The 16,645-nt window shown below is 36.1% G+C and overlaps 1 protein-coding gene across 1 annotated transcript in view; it reads right to left on the bottom strand.

The window, feature by feature from the left end:
- Positions 1-16,645, bottom strand: part of prkn (E3 ubiquitin-protein ligase parkin) — a 188,194-nt gene that overhangs the window by 56,956 nt on the left and 114,593 nt on the right. Inside the window, exons 5-6 of the mRNA XM_016273888.1 lie at positions 13,382-13,497; positions 7,012-7,148 (exon numbers count right to left, since the gene is read on the bottom strand). Of these exons, the coding sequence (XP_016129374.1) occupies positions 7,012-7,148; positions 13,382-13,497 (253 nt within the window). The remainder of the gene's footprint in view (positions 1-7,011; positions 7,149-13,381; positions 13,498-16,645) is intronic.

Here is a 16,645-nt window from a genome sequence, read left to right as displayed (position 1 = left end):
GTATTCTACAACAAAAACAATCAGAGCGCTTTGTTAGCACTAGTTCTATTTTTGACTTCCGAGTCCGCTATTAGCATATAGCCCGCTAGCATCGCCAGCGTGGTTGCCGCTAATCTCGCTTACACTAATGCATTATTGACACTATTTTCCTAATTAATGCTGTTCAGTTGCTTTGTCACAATCTGTATTGTTAAAAGCGCTATATAAATAAAGGTGACTTGACTTGACTTGACTTTTTGGGTCATTTTTGAGTTTAAGAGCCAACTTGTGAACTACTTTTATAATACCATTTTGTCATTTTAAACCTTTTTTGTGTCAGTCATTTTTAAGTTTAAGAGCCAATTTGTAGATTAATTTTATAATACTACTTTGTCATTTTATACAGATGTTTTTTGTTGTTGTCATTTTTGAGTTTGAGAGCGAATTTGTGGACTACTTTTATAAAATATATATATATATATATAATTTTTTTATAGCAATTTTTTGTCATGTTTGAGTTTGAAAGCCAGTTTGTAAACTACATGAATTTGGCATAAGCATGAGCCCCATCAGATTGGTCGTGGCGGCAGTGTTGCAACAATATATAGTGATATTCTCAATGTTACTCAGAAGACAGGATACAGGTTTAACTCAATCGAAATACTTCTGCTTCATGTTACACTGTCAGATATGCAAAATAAATCTATCGTATCTCTTGCTCTGGCTACTGTGTACCACCAGGGCCGTATACATATTTCCTAATAGAATTTGCAGATTTCCTCTCAGACCTATTGGTTACTGTTAATAAAGCGCTAATTGTCTGAGATTTTAACATTCACGTTGATAATACAAATGATGCATTAGGACTTGCGTTTACTGACCTAATAAACTCTTTTGGAGTCAAGCAAAATGTCACCGGGCCCACTCATCGTTTTTTTGCATTATTGACACTATTTTCCTAATTAATGCTGTTCAGTTGCTTTGTCACAATCTGTATTGTTAAAAGCGCTATATAAATAAAGGTGACTTGACTTGACTTGACTTTTTGGGTCATTTTTGAGTTTAAGAGCCAACTTGTGAACTACTTTTATAATACCATTTTGTCATTTTAAACCTTTTTTGTGTCAGTCATTTTTAAGTTTAAGAGCCAATTTGTAGATTAATTTTATAATACTACTTTGTCATTTTATACAGATGTTTTTTGTTGTTGTCATTTTTGAGTTTGAGAGCGAATTTGTGGACTACTTTTATAATATATATATATATATATATAATTTTTTTTATAGCAATTTTTTGTCATGTTTGAGTTTGAAAGCCAGTTTGTAAACTACATGAATTTGGCATAAGCATGAGCCCCATCAGATTGGTCGTGGCGGCAGTGTTGCAACAATATATAGTGATATTCTCAATGTTACTCAGAAGACAGGATACAGGTTTAACTCAATCGAAATACTTCTGCTTCATGTTACACTGTCAGATATGCAAAATAAATCTATCGTATCTCTTGCTCTGGCTACTGTGTACCACCAGGGCCGTATACATATTTCCTAATAGAATTTGCAGATTTCCTCTCAGACCTATTGGTTACTGTTAATAAAGCGCTAATTGTCTGAGATTTTAACATTCACGTTGATAATACAAATGATGCATTAGGACTTGCGTTTACTGACCTAATAAACTCTTTTGGAGTCAAGCAAAATGTCACCGGGCCCACTCATCGTTTCAATCATACGCTAGATTTAATGATATTGCATGGAATTGATCTTACTGATATAGATATCGTACCTCAAAGTAATGATGTTACTGAGCATTTCCTTGTATCGTGCATGCTGCGTATTACTGATATTAACTGTATTGGCTCTGCGTTATCGTCTGGGCAGAACTATTGTTCCAGCAACCAAAGACAGATTCACAAATAACCTGCCTGATTTATCTCAGCTGCTTTCTGTACCCATAAATACACATGAACTAGACGAAATTACTAGCAATATGGGCACTATCTTCTCTAATACATTAGAAGCTGTTGCCAGAAGCAGCAATACCCATTCTCTCAAGAAAGAAACTCGTAGTCTTGAGCACAAATGGAGAAAAACTAACTTGGAAGTTTTTAGAATTGCGTGGAAAAACAGTATGTCCAGCTATAGGCAGGCTCTAAAAGCTGCCAGGTCCGAGTATATCCACAAACTAATAGAAAATACATTTTAGAAAAAGTTGTGTCTGCTCAATTGTGCTCCTTCCTGCAAAAAAAAATCTCTATGAATAATTTCATTCAGGTTTCAGGCCCCACCATAGCAAAGAAACGGCACTTGTTAAAATTACAATTGACTTGCTTCTTGCTTCAGACCAAGGCAGCATCTCATTGCTAGTTTTACTTGATCTTAGTGCTGAGTTCGACACTATAGATCATGACATACTCATAGATCGATTACAAAACTATACAGGTATTCAAGGGCAGGCTTTAAGATGGTTTAGATCATACCTGTCCGATCGCTACCCCTTTGTTTATTTACATGGGGAGTCATCTCAATTATCACCAGTAAAATATGGAGTGCCACAAGGATCTGTCCTATGTCCTCTGCTATTTTCAATATACATGTTGCCCTTTGGTAATATTATTAGAAAATACTGGATTAGTTTCCATTGTTATGCTGATGAAACTCAACTATATATCTCAACAAGACCAGAAGAAACTTATAAATGATCTAAGCTAACAGAGTGTGTTAAAAATGTAAAAGATTGGATGACCAATAATTTTCTCCTATTAAATTTGGATAAGACAGAGATATTACTTATTGGACCAAAAAACAGTACACAGAATCTCTTGGATTACAATTTGCAACTAGATGGATGTACTGTTACTTCCTCTACAGTCAAAAATCTGGATGTTATATTAGATAGCAACTTGTCAATGTCATCCTGTTGAGAGTCAACTGATTCTTGTAACGGGAGCTAGAATGACACTGACAATTCTTTATTTTAAGTCAATGAGTATAATTAGCCAAATAAACAACTTTACTAAAAATCATGACAGAATAACGCCGATAGACTGTTTCTAAAACCTAAATCTGACAGCACACAAACGTGAAAAATGTGGTTATTATATATTATATTATAGTAATTATGTTTTTTTTTTTTTTACAGTGGTTACATCAGTTTTTAATTTATTTAAACTCTTTGCAAAACCTGTATGTCATTGTGACAGGTTTATAAAACAATCTGCTGAAATGATCCACTTAAATAGTTAAGATCAGGCTGAAACGATTGGGGACCTTTTGAAAAATAAAACTGAGAAAGAACATTTTTGCAGTTTTTTTTTTTTTTTTTGGAATTTGGAGGACGTTTTGAGTTCTGTATATTTCAGTAGAGCATGTTTACATAGTACAACTAACTCTTGTTTCAAAAGATCACAGAAAATTTGTTTTGTCATGCTGCAGTGTGACCCATTCAACATAATGCCGTGATTCAGTTTAGCAGCAAGCGTCGGTACATTACCGCCCAAATTACTGCTGTAATTTCCAGCACATTTGCATCAGAAAAATTCAACTTGTTCTTAATGCTAATGATTCACACAGCCCAACAGAAGAGGAGAAGATCTCGCACCCTGCACAGGATGCTATGCGCTATCCTCCATTGAAGGTGTGTGACTAAATGTTAAGCAGAGATTTTGTGCCTTTGAGGTCAGCTTGTAATATGGTGTTATGTTAAAGCTCATTTCAAAAGAAGGTTATAGGTGTGCTGGCTTCCGCTGGATTTTTAGAGAAAAAGCTTCTTGAGCTCACACAATTGTGTTTATCGGAAGCAGACGATCATTCCTTCACATTTCGTGGATGTGACTGGTCTCTTTCATCTGCGCCTTCTGGACAAGCGTGTTTTGGCTGGACTGCTGAAAGTTGTTTAAAAGTGGAAATGGCATTTGAGGATGATGTCTGACCTTTCTACACAATCTCCAGTCTGCAGCAACACACACAGAGATAGATGGCCACAAAAACACGCCGTCACAACAATAACACAAATACACACACACACAAACAAACACATACACACAGACAGACAGACAGACAGACACACACACACACTCACACACATATGCCTGAGTCTATATCTATCTATCTATCTATCTATCTATCTATCTATCTATCTATCTATCTATCTATCTATCTATCTATCTATCTATCTATCTGTCTATCTGTCTGTCTGTCTGTCTGTCTGTCTGTCTGTCTGTTGTATCTAGGCTGCATTTATTTGATACAGTAAAAACAGTTTGAATACTTATTGTGAAATATTATTACAATTTAAAAGAACAGATTTCTACTTTAATACATTATAAAATGTAATTTATTCTTATGATGCAAAGCTGACGTTTCAGCATCAATACTCCAGTCTTCAGTGTCACACATGATCCTTCAGAAATCATTCTAATATGCTAATTCATAATCATCGATGGAAACAGCTGTGCTGCTTAATATTTTTTGGTACCTGTGACACTTTTGTCAGGATTTTTTGATGAACAAAAAGTTAAAAAGAACAGCATTTATTTAAAATATACATTTTTTGTAACAATATACACTACTGTTCAAAAGTTTGGGGTCAGTACATTTTCATTTTTCTTTAAAAAAAAAATAAATTAATACTTTTATTCAGTAAGGATGTGCTAAATTGATACAAAATGATAGTAAAGAAAGACTTCTATTGTTACATAAGATTTCTATTTTTAATAAATGCTGTTCTTTTTAACTTTTTATTCATCAAATAATCCTGACAAAAGGATTCCAAAAAAATATTAAGCAGCACAACTGTTTCAATCAATGATTATGAATTAGCATGTTAGAATGATTTCTGAAGGATCATGTGTGACACTGAAGACTGGAGTATTGATGCTGAAAACTCAGCTTTTATCACAGGAACAAATTACATTTTAAAGTACATTCACATAGAAAACAGTTATTTTAAATTGTAAAAATATTTCACAATATTACGTTTTTTTTCTGTAGTTTTGATCAAATAAATGCAGCCTTGATGAGCAATAGAGACTTCTTCAAAAAACAAAAAAAAATCCTACTGATCCCGAACTTTTGAGCTGCAGTGTATAAATCTCATAAGAACACTTGCTTTATAAATAATAATGTGCCAAGAATGAAAAGGTAATAAAAGTATCAGTAATACACGTTCATGATGACTGCATTCACGGTCACTGTTTGGGAATGTTTAAAGATTAAAGTAGTTGCTTGAATACCAATCTGTATGAATAAAGAGCTGAAGTCACAACCTTATTCTAATCAAGTAACCATACTGATACTGACAAGCTCAAAGATGGCGGCGTCCATAACACTGGGAAGTTTTATCACAGTTACCAGCATTAAATGAATTCAACCGAGCCATGAGTTCATCCATCAGATATTTTAAACCACCACCAACGGCTTTAAATGCTTTGTAATCGAGTGCATAGAGTATGTTTGAGCTCCAGGAGATCTTTGTATGAATGCAACGCATTTCTCCATCTCCAAAAATGTAAAATCTAAAGCATTAAAATGTTACCAAAACGTATGTGTAGTATTTTTGATTATTATGTTAGAAGAAAAAAAAATCACCAGAATTAATTATTCTAATTAAAAAATTTTTTTTTAAAGCACAAGTACCTGCAATTATTAGGTGGATTTGGAATCAGAACCTGAATTACTAAAGTCTCAAAGACTCCCATTTCTACTAGAGTTTGACCGATGTATCGGTTTTGCCGATTAATCGGCACTGATAGTTGATTGCTGGAACTATCGGTTATCGTCAAAAATCCACGCCGATAGTTTTCCGGGTTGCGTCCATTACTGGAGCGGCTGAGAAGGGTCTGCTGTCATTACACTGTGCGAGAGCGGCCTCTAGTGGTTGAAATCACTGACAGCACGTGCTATTTGTTTAGACACGTGATACTGCACGGTGAACAGAGCGAGAAACTTCAGACGCGGATTTAAATGCAGCCGACAGAAAATCCTGCCGCGCCACAGAGGACCATTCACATAGTTTTCATTATATTGGTCCCGAATCGTTGTTAATGTACATAATGAATTGTGTATTGTGCATTTTCAGCAAACGTTTGTCTTTCTGTGGCTCTAATAAAGTCTGTGTGCTTCATTTATAGAGCTATAATGTAGGTCGCGCTTCAAGTGTTCAAGAATAGAAGTTAAAGTGTGAGTATACATACAATATCCATATGTATATAATTTAATGCTATAGCCTTTGTGTATACATTTAAAGATGTGCATCTTTAAGCATGACAGTTAAAATTAAATGGTAACACTTTAAAATAAGAGTCCATTTGTAGCATTAAGATTAATGAAAGCTGTATAAGTATTGTTCCTTGTTAGAGTGTGTTAATTTCAACATTTACTATTACTATTATTATTATTTTTTTTACTACTACTACTAGTATGGTTCAGTACGGTTTTTGTTAATAAAGCACTATTTTAGTTTTTGTTCAGTATCAATTTTAAAACTATCGGTTAATTAATCGGTATCGGCCAGTGTGGTCCAACCTAGCTATCGGTATCGGCAAAATCCACTATCGGTCGACCTCTAATTTCTACCCAGAGTGAGATGTGCACATTCGGTCTTTACCGGCTGCAGCCAAAGCAAGACTGTACTGAGAGCACAAAATGAGACAAAAAATATCAGTGAAACAGAAAACGAAAGGAGGAGAAAGCAGCGAAACAAATGAAGGAGTGCAAGGGCAAGACAGCGGTAGATACAGAGAAATACAGCGTGTGAGAGATTGGTGGGGTGTTCTGGCTGATAGGGGGTCAATGCTTCTCCCCGGAGCCCCATTAGCAGGTGGCATTAACGGATGTGGTGGGCCAACAGGGGCACGGCGAGGGCCCAGAGAGAGTATGTGTATGTGAGAGAGTGAAGAAGAACAATTTGATAGTATCTCCTCTTCACTGCAGCCACCAACACACTACCATCAATCACTGCCAAACACAGCAGCCTGTGCACACACACACACTAATAGCCATTCAAATCGGAGAACACTTTCGGTATGTTTACCTGCGCAGGGCAGAGAGTAGCCTACCAGCGGCTCCTGGATAAACTGTCGCTCATTGAGTCTGGTCACACAATACAGGTGGAAGCACTCCAGGCAGATCACGTGACGCTCGGCACACTGAAACACCAGTACTGGAGTCCTGGAAGACATGGTGAGGCCTGAGTCACACTTACAGTCTACAGTTACACAACTCCTCATCATATTATAAAAGTGTTTACAGGAGAAGTACTACTAGTTTCCAGCAATAATGCCTGTCCACACTGAAAGCAACAATGCTGTGATGTTATACAATCACATCACAGCATTGTTGCTTTCAGTGTGATGTGATTGTATAACATCACAGCATTGTTGCTTTCAGTGTGGACAGCAACAATGCTGTGATGTTCACCTCCTGTTATACAATCACACAGCCAATTAGAACATATCTGTTGAGCAGACACTTAAATATCATCTTACTAAGACATAATAATGGGAAAGATTGACAACTGATATTTATATGCATTTTATGCAAGTCTGTTATACTGTAAATATCTCAATGATTACATGCTACATCTTATTTATTGGCCATATAAATATCAGCATCTCCACCAAATTGCATATTTTTGCACAGTTTGGGCCTCTGAATAAAACTGAGGTTTATTTTCCTCCTTGAGTATGAGAGTATGAGCTTCATATCACACTATATGAGCAATAAAAGCCTGGTTAACATGTATGTTGCATTGACGCATAAAAAAATATTGGACGAGTTTCACACTGGTCTGAATAAAAACAGCAGACGGGCTGAATGAAAATGCAGATTCACTCTCTGACAGCAGGAAACACTTATGGAAAAGCAGAAATTTGCCACAAGAAATTTGTCACAAAAAAACATGTCCAGGTCACATTTTACCACAAAAAAACTTAAACTAAGAATATGGGCTCATGACATGGAATACTCATACTTGTACTAAAAAAGAAAATCTTTAATCACATTGCAAGACCATTTAAAATGACCTGGTGATGGCAAAAAAGCAAAAATGGTGAATACACTTCTTAAACATTCATAACCATTTTAACTAAAAATCTACCAATAAAAAAAGTCAACTACCAATAAAAAACCTACTACAATTCACGATGTAATTTAACAATTTAAAGATTTTTTTTTTTTTTTTTGCATTATGGCAATGAGAATTTTTGAAGGGAACATGCTAAACAGTCATGAAAATAATGGCACAATGTAATTAAATGTAATGGTCCAAAATAAGAGTTTTCTGATTTAGATTTTGGGGTGAAATATGATCTAGAGGGTTTTCATGAGATTCTGATGAGGAGAGGGCTTCAGGGAAAATGGAGGCGGATAGAGAGCTTGTTTAGATATGTCGCTTGTTCAATACCTTCAGAAAACTTCAAATGATCTCAAAGACCCTTGATACTTTAGTGTAGTAAGCAAAGAAACAGCCGTCTGAAATCTCATGACAATTTTCTTTCCATTTCTCCAGAAGTCCCCTTTCACTCTCAAACACAGACTCACTTGACTGGAAGTCAACTTGCTAACACCATGTTCCACCTCTCTGACCCCTCTTTCCTGCTTCTATTGTAAGAGACTGGCCACGTCCTTGTCGGTGCCCTTTTAAACAAACGGAGGAGATCTCGGAGGAGGAAGAAGAGTGGAGTGGAGGACAGTGGAAAAACAAAGCTCTACTCAGGAAGGTAATTGCAGCGCTACTTCAATCAGTCCTTGATTTGAATAGTGGTTGTTGGTGATTGGGCTCCATTGTCTGGTTTCTCCAGGCGCTCGGCGCCCGCCCGACCGACCCTCCGTGCGAGAGCAGCAGGTAGGACCGTTTCTGCAGAACCACCGCGCTGATAGCTGACCTTCATTGGCAGGACACACTTAAAGGTCCCCTGAAATGCTTAGAAACACGCAGCGTTACTCTATGTGTTAACGTAATTTTAACTAAAACAGGATGACAGGGCCATATCAAGCAGCCCCGCCTCCTTTTTAAAATAGCCAATAGCGTTCATTTATATCATAGCTTGGGCTAGAGCCGTTTAGAGCCGTTGAGCTCCGTAAAGCCGCATTTGACAGGGTATGCCAGCCACAATCTCATTCATATAGCTATAAAATATAGCATTCTGTGTAGAATTCAAATAGCTCTGATACATTTTGTGGTCTGTGCCGACTCGCGCATGTGATCCGCTCCGTGCTATCGTGTCTCTGGACCGGAGCAGAGTGTGTGTGCGGTGCGGTGGTTAGCGTGACACAGCGCCAAACCAGACTTATTTTTTTCCTCCGTGGAAAGCATATTTACACTGTTTGAATCGTTCCCTGTCCCCTATATAGTGCACTACGTGCCATTCACTGTACAGAAAATACTAATTCTGTGGACAAGTGACCGATTTCAGCATCTATTTTATAGTGTATAGGGGGCGGGCGCTTCGGATTCTAGAGAGCATTTGATTGGACAGAAAGTTTGATGAGAAGCTGAAGTACAATGTTATGTCATAAAAATCGTTGAGCCGTTTTGGCGGAAGTGACGAACTGCAAGCTTTGAATGCTTATATCTTCTAAATGCGAATTTTGTCACTGTTTTGGAGCACACTGCCTTATAGATAACCTTAAGACTAACATATTGATACTAATTTTGATTTCATGGGGACTTTAACGTCCATTCTTTCCGGAAACATGGCCACTGTTGATTGAAGGGCCGCACAGCAGGAGGCGCATGTAGGTTCAGGAGTACGAGCAGCATGTCTTTCAGAATATTTCTATCAATCTTTAGTTTACTTGTACAATGTGTTGCATGTATTTCATCTTTTCTAACTGATGGATCAATCATAAAGTCTCCAAACTGCTCTGTCAAACTTTTTTTGTTTTGAACTTGTTTAGAAAGTTACTTTTCCCATCTAGTCGTTGTCTGCTATGTTTCCATCCAAAGATGTGAATTTAACTTATGCGCAAAACTGAAATATCGTATAAAACATTTGCGAATAAAGCACCATTTCCATCCAACTCGTCAAAAAGAACAAAATCATCACTTCCTGATAAACTGGCACTAAATATCACTAAGAAAAGTAGGAGAAGCCACTGAATATAATAATTTTCATATAAGATGAATTACTTGTGCCTCAGAGCAAGCAAACGAAACATAATAAATGCTGTCATTGCTTTCGGAGGTGGATGTCTGGTGTTTGTCATGTAAGACAATTATACAGAAATACTTTGGTGACAGATTTGCTCAGGCATTTCAGAACAATCAAAACAACATTTCAGATGCTGTGCAACGAGATCAGTCTGCTGGTTAGTCAAGTTATCCCGTCCCATTGTGCAAAGTCACATGACTTTTTTGATGCGCTTGGTGGAATTTATTCCGTAATTGTGTTTCCATCATAGTTTATGTGCATTTTTTCTTATCGGATAAAAAGTTTATCCTACTCAAAAAGTTTATCTCCAAGTTTTTTTATGCACGTTTTTAGAATTTATCCACACCTTGGTGTTTCCATCCAGCTTTTTTTATGTAATATTCCAAAATGCGCATAAAGATTATTGCTTTTAAAGTTAATATATGTACTGAATTGCATCATAGTAAATGTGTAATTACAAATATATTTAAATACATCATATGCAAGTTTCAGTATAAATGAAATTAAAGTATACTTTAGTTTATCATACACAAACTATAGTTCAAAAATAATAGAAGTACTTATAAAATGACAGAGTATAAAAATTTACTTAAGTCAATCAAAAAGGCACTCTAAAATTCAGCTAATAGCATTTAATATAAATGTAAAATATAATACATTTAATTTAATTGGAATTAACTTTGAAGTGTCTAAAAACATCACATTCAGTTTGCAATTAAGCAGAGTTGTGGACTCGAGTCGCATGATAAATACACATATTTAAAATACACAATCACTATATACTACACTATATACTCCTTTATTTGACCCTCTAACTCTAGCACTTTCTATTCTATTTTAATTCTACTTTATCTATATTTATCTTCTTTTTTTATAAAAAAAACAAAAAAAACACTAGCTTTCTATTTTTTCTATTCTATCTACTTGTTTTTCTTTGTGTGTGTGTGTGTATAATATATATATTGTGACCTTGATGTGTGTACTGCGTTAGGCTAACCAAGACTTGTCATTTGCACTTACTGTATATATTGTTGCTCTTTTGTTAGTTTTAACTGCTTTTATTGTCCTCATTTGTAAGTCGCTTTGGATAAAAGCGTCTGCTAAATGACTAAATGTAAATGTATACTACTTATAAGATGAAGAAGAAGAAGAAGAAGAAGAAGAAGAAGAAGAAGAAACTGATGCATATTGAAACAGCAGTAGCCTAATAATAGGCTAAACCTTTCAAACATAATTACATTTTTTGTTTCATGTGAAACGCTTGTATGTAGCCTACATATAAAGTTCACTCTATTCTTCCTGTTTACCAGCCACTCACTTTCTTGTCTTTCAGAAGAAATGGATGAATTAATGTGTTGTAAATCTGACAGGCTTTAGGCTACATAGCGCACAATAGCCCCTAAACTAAGCCATCAACTGTGATCATTATGAACTTGTTTAAAACGCAAAATACATTTACTTACATAGGCTATATTTGTGTATCTGAATAACTACAGTTTTGCCATGAATAACTTTGCATGCCTCATTTCGTAAACCTGATATAGTGAACGGTGTGGTGCCAGACATGTTTGGTTTAGGCTACTTAGGTCGACATATAACTCATAAACTCGACATATTAACTGAACCCCTAGAATTACTAAAATAATAACATTTTATTTTGAATGAAAAATAACAAAGACAGTGCAGCACCATCATTATAACCATTATTGCTCTTGTCTCTGTGACAGCATGAAATTTGAATAATTATTATCGATATTTGTTGAAGAAAACACATCATCTAATCCATCTTTTAAACCCATTCACTGATGGTTTCTTATTTTTATTTAACATTTTTATATATTATAACTATTGTTATTTACTTTTCTGCTTCATTTCAAGTATCTCTTTGCCCAGTAATTAACATTCTGTATCAATGTATCAGTTTAAGACTTGAAGTAGCCTGCCATAGAGGTTTTATAGACCTACGTCAGTAGGTGGCGATAATTCAGCATCTGTATTACATATTAGCAAGTTATTAAATATTTGACTCAATCGATTCATTAAAATGACTGAATCATTAATAAATGAAAGTGGACTTAAAAGAAATTATTCATTCACTTAAGCCTATATTTGTTTACAGATAATGATTCATTACTGAATGAAACGCCACTAGTAATTATATCTTTATAAATATACTTACTATATAGACCACAGTATTAATGACTTTAAATTTACTCTAGTAATTAATACATGGACACTCGTTTGGGCAAATAGCACTAATGACTTGTTTGGGACTTGAAGCTTAAAGTTGAGGACTTGCAACTTGACTTGGACTTGCCCGTCTTGACTCGAGACTTACTTGTGAGTTGCAAAACAATGACTTGGTCCCACCTCTGCAATTAAGTAAAAATATTTTTTTATCCCAATAAACAAATGTGTGACGAGTGGGGCGGGGCCGAGAGCCGTGGGAATGGAGCGAGGCCGGTGGAGTTATTGCAGGACCAGGCCTGGACTTCTCTCGTCCAACACTGTTGTCACTCCTTCTTTTATCCTTCTGGAGCTCCTCCGTGGGACTCGAGACCGGTGAATGGCGCAGGTGTCGCGCATTAGCAATTACTCCACCAGCCTCGCTCCGTTCCCACGGCTCTCGGCCCCGCCCCACTCGTCACAAAATGATTATTTAAATATTTTTTAAATGTAATATATTTTTTAAAATATAAAAAATATACGTTACTTGTCATTTATTTGTAATTGTTTGTGAAATGTGTGAAAATTGTTTCAAAGAAAATCCTTACACTGAAAAAAACAATTTTCAATTTTCAAATTGATAGTACATTTTATAACTGATAGTAAATTTCACAAACGTAGAAAGACTGAAATACTTCTTCAAAAAAGAATTTTATTGTAAAAACTATTCTGATAATCTTTGATGTTTTTTTCCCTCCAGTGTTAACATTTTTTCCAGTACACATTAATTTGGGGATTTAATGTGTAGCTATATATATTTGTAGCTGCGGGTTTTTATTTATAGGTTTTAATCAATTTCACAGCCCTAATAGAAACCAAGCAACTAATAGCATTGTTTGTAATCGTGGCTGGTTAGGACAAAAGCTTTTATCGTTTGTTGATTTATTGCATCAGGCTTGTTTAGGATGTGGTGAGATTAATGTTGTAATGAACGGTCTGATTAGTTCATTGTTGTGTAGACACATTTCGACCTCTATAATGGGTTTAGCTACAGACACATGGGAAAAACCAAGAGCTACTCACATGATGTCAGTGCAGGCGATGCAGGGCACTCTGCGTGTGTTGGGCATTATCAAGTCCAGTGCTGCTGAAGTGTCATTATCACAGGTAGGGTGGGCAGCACATTTCAGGTAGAACTCCTGCAAGAAGCACAAATGAGATGTAATCATTCGTCTTTAATCCGCGGCAATGAAAATATGAAATAACTTGGCTTTTTGCTCACAAATTAGGTTAATCTGCCCGCATTCTCCACCAATAACTGTAAGGGAAACAGGTCAATAATTTAGCTCAAAGGGAATCATTTAAGATTTTAAAGGGAACTCCACCATTAATATGCAAGGGAATTAGGACAGAATCACTGTTTTACGGCGGATCACTGAGACTGTGGGTTAGATACATGATATGGGGTTAGATATGTAGCAATGGTTAGTTGCTCGAGTCCTTTTAGTGTCATTTAGGTGCATGGAAAGGCAGTTTCCGTGCCATTCTGTGAATGTATGAAGACCAGAGATTAAGAGTTCTCTCATAAGGAATTTCAGTCTGTTCGGTCTCGTGATGTGGAGGGAAAAGTCAATCCGAAGCTTGTGATCACTGTCACATGTTTCCATGTGGCGGTCACGCTGTGCATCTCTTTTGACCATTATTCTTGATAACTTGCCCCAAAATTGACAATCTCCTTGGACTTGTCAATGTGTTCTTTTGTGATAATGTTGAAAACTGTTCTGTGGCAGGGGTTTAGGTTTAGGCTTGCTTCAGAAGGGCTAGGGTCTGATTTATGACATCCTGTTGTCTTGGGCCTCTGTGGAATTTTTGTGACTCCTCGTGCCTCAACTCGGTTTTGACCAAATCTTAGATTGTCTGATTCGGTCTGATATCCTACACTATAGATACAATTCACTGTTCTTTCATCTGAAATGAAAATTAGTGGAAGTTAAACACTAACAGCTTTTATTAATTATTTTTTATGACATATTTTTGCATGGTTCCTTGCACAATATGACCTCAAAACACTTTTTACATAGTGCACAATTTGTTAAACTAATATAATTCCTAAAAGAATTAGCAGATTTCTTCTCAGACCTATTGGTTAATGTTGATTAAAGCGCTAATTGCCGGAGACTTTAACATTCATGCTGATAATATAAATTATGTGTTAGGACTTGCGTTTACAGACTTAATAAACTCTTTTGGAGTCAAGCAAAACATAACCAGACCCACTCATCGTTTTAATCATACACTAAATGTAATTATATCGCATGGAATTGATGTTAATTATATAGATATAGTACCTCAAAGTGACAATGTTACTGACCACTACCTTGTATCGTGAATGCTGCCTATTACTGATATTAACTATATGGCTCCACGTTATCGTCCGGGTAGAACTATTGTTCCAACCACCAAAGACAGATCCACAAATAAACTGCCTGAATTATATCAACTGCTCTCTGTACCAATAAATACACATGAACTAGACGAAATGACTGTGGGCACTATCTTGAAGCTAGAAACTAGAAGCTGTTGCCCCCATCAAATTAAAAAAGGTTAGAGAAAAACGTACTGCGCCATGGTACAACAGCAATACCCATTCTCTCAAGAAAGGAAGTCGTAATCTTGAACGCAAATGGAGAAAAACTAACTTGGAAGTTTTTAGAATTGCATGGAAAAACAGTATGTCCAGCTATAGACAGGCTCTAAAAGCTGCCAGGGCTGAGCATATCCGCAAACTCATAGAAAATAACCAAAACAATACAAGGTTTTTATTTAGCACAATGGCTAGATTAACAAATAACTAGATGCCACCTGATCTAAATATTCCCTCACAGTTTAACAGTAATGACTTTATGAATTTCTTTAATGATGGCATCGGAAATACAGTAACAAATGTAGAATCAACAGCGTCTTGTAATTCAGCTTTATTCATTGCGCCCAAAGATAAACTGCAGTGCTTTACAACTATAGGACAGGAAGAGCTAAATAAACTCATCACTGCATCTAAACCAACAGAATGTTTATTAGATCCTGTACCCACTAAATTACTGAAAGAGTTGTTACCTGTAGCAGAAGAACCGCTTCTCAATATTATTAACTCGTCGTTATCTCTAGGTCACATCCCAAAACCATTCAAGCTGGCAGTTATTAAGCCTCTTATTAAGAAACCACAACTAGATCTTAGTGAACTGGCAAATTACAGACCCATTTCAAATCCAATTCCGTTTGTCTACAATTTTAGAAAAAGTTGTGTCTGATCAATTGTGCTCCTTCCTGCAAAAAAATTATCTCTATGAAGAATTTCAGGTTTCAGTCCCCACCCTCGCAAAGAGTGCTTTACAACTATAGGACAGGAAGAGCTAAATAAACTCATCACTGCATCTAAACCAACAGCATGTTTATTAGATCCTGTACCCACTAAATTACTGAAAGAGTTGTTACCTGTAGCAGAAGAACCGCTTCTCAATATTATTAACTCGTCGTTATCTCTAGGTCACATCCCAAAACCATTCAAGCTGGCAGTTATTAAGCCTCTTATTAAGAAACCACAACTAGATCTTAGTGAACTGGCAAATTACAGACCCATTTCAAATCCAATTCCGTTTGTCTACAATTTTAGAAAAAGTTGTGTCTGATCAATTGTGCTCCTTCCTGCAAAAAAAAAAGATATCTATGAAGAATTTCAGTTAGGTTTCAGGGCCCATCATAGCACAGAAACTGCACTTGATAAAATTACAAATGACTTGCTTCTTGCGTCAGACCAAGGCTGCATCTCATTGCTAGTTTTACTTGACCTTAGTGCTGCGTTCGACACTATAGATCATGACATATTCATAGATTTTATTACAAAACTATACATGTATTCAAGGGCAGGCAGGCTTTAAGATGGTTTAGATCCTACCTTTCCGATTGCTATCACTTTGTCTATTTAAACAGGGAATCATCTCAATTAAATCCAGTAAAGTATGGAGTAGCACAAGGATCTGTCCTAGGCCCTCTGCTATTTACAATATAAATGTTGCCCCACAGTAATATTATTAGAAAATACGGAATTCGTTTCCATTGTTATGCTGATGAACTATATATCTCAACAAGACCAGATGAAACTTCTAAATTATCTAAGCTAACAGAGTGTGCTAATGTAAAAGATTGGATGACCAATAATTTTCTCCTATTAAATTCAGACAAGACAGAGATATTACTTATTGGACCAAAAGACAGTACACCGAATCTCGTGGATTACAATTTGCAACTAGACGGATGTACGGTTACTTCCTCTACAGTCAAAAATCTGGG

The sequence above is a fragment of the Sinocyclocheilus grahami genome, unplaced genomic scaffold (assembly GCF_001515645.1).
Source record: "Sinocyclocheilus grahami isolate Dianchi unplaced genomic scaffold, SAMN03320097.WGS_v1.1 scaffold82.1, whole genome shotgun sequence".
Classification (NCBI taxonomy): domain Eukaryota; kingdom Metazoa; phylum Chordata; class Actinopteri; order Cypriniformes; family Cyprinidae; genus Sinocyclocheilus; species Sinocyclocheilus grahami.
This window is presented reverse-complemented; position numbering and strand designations above follow the sequence as displayed.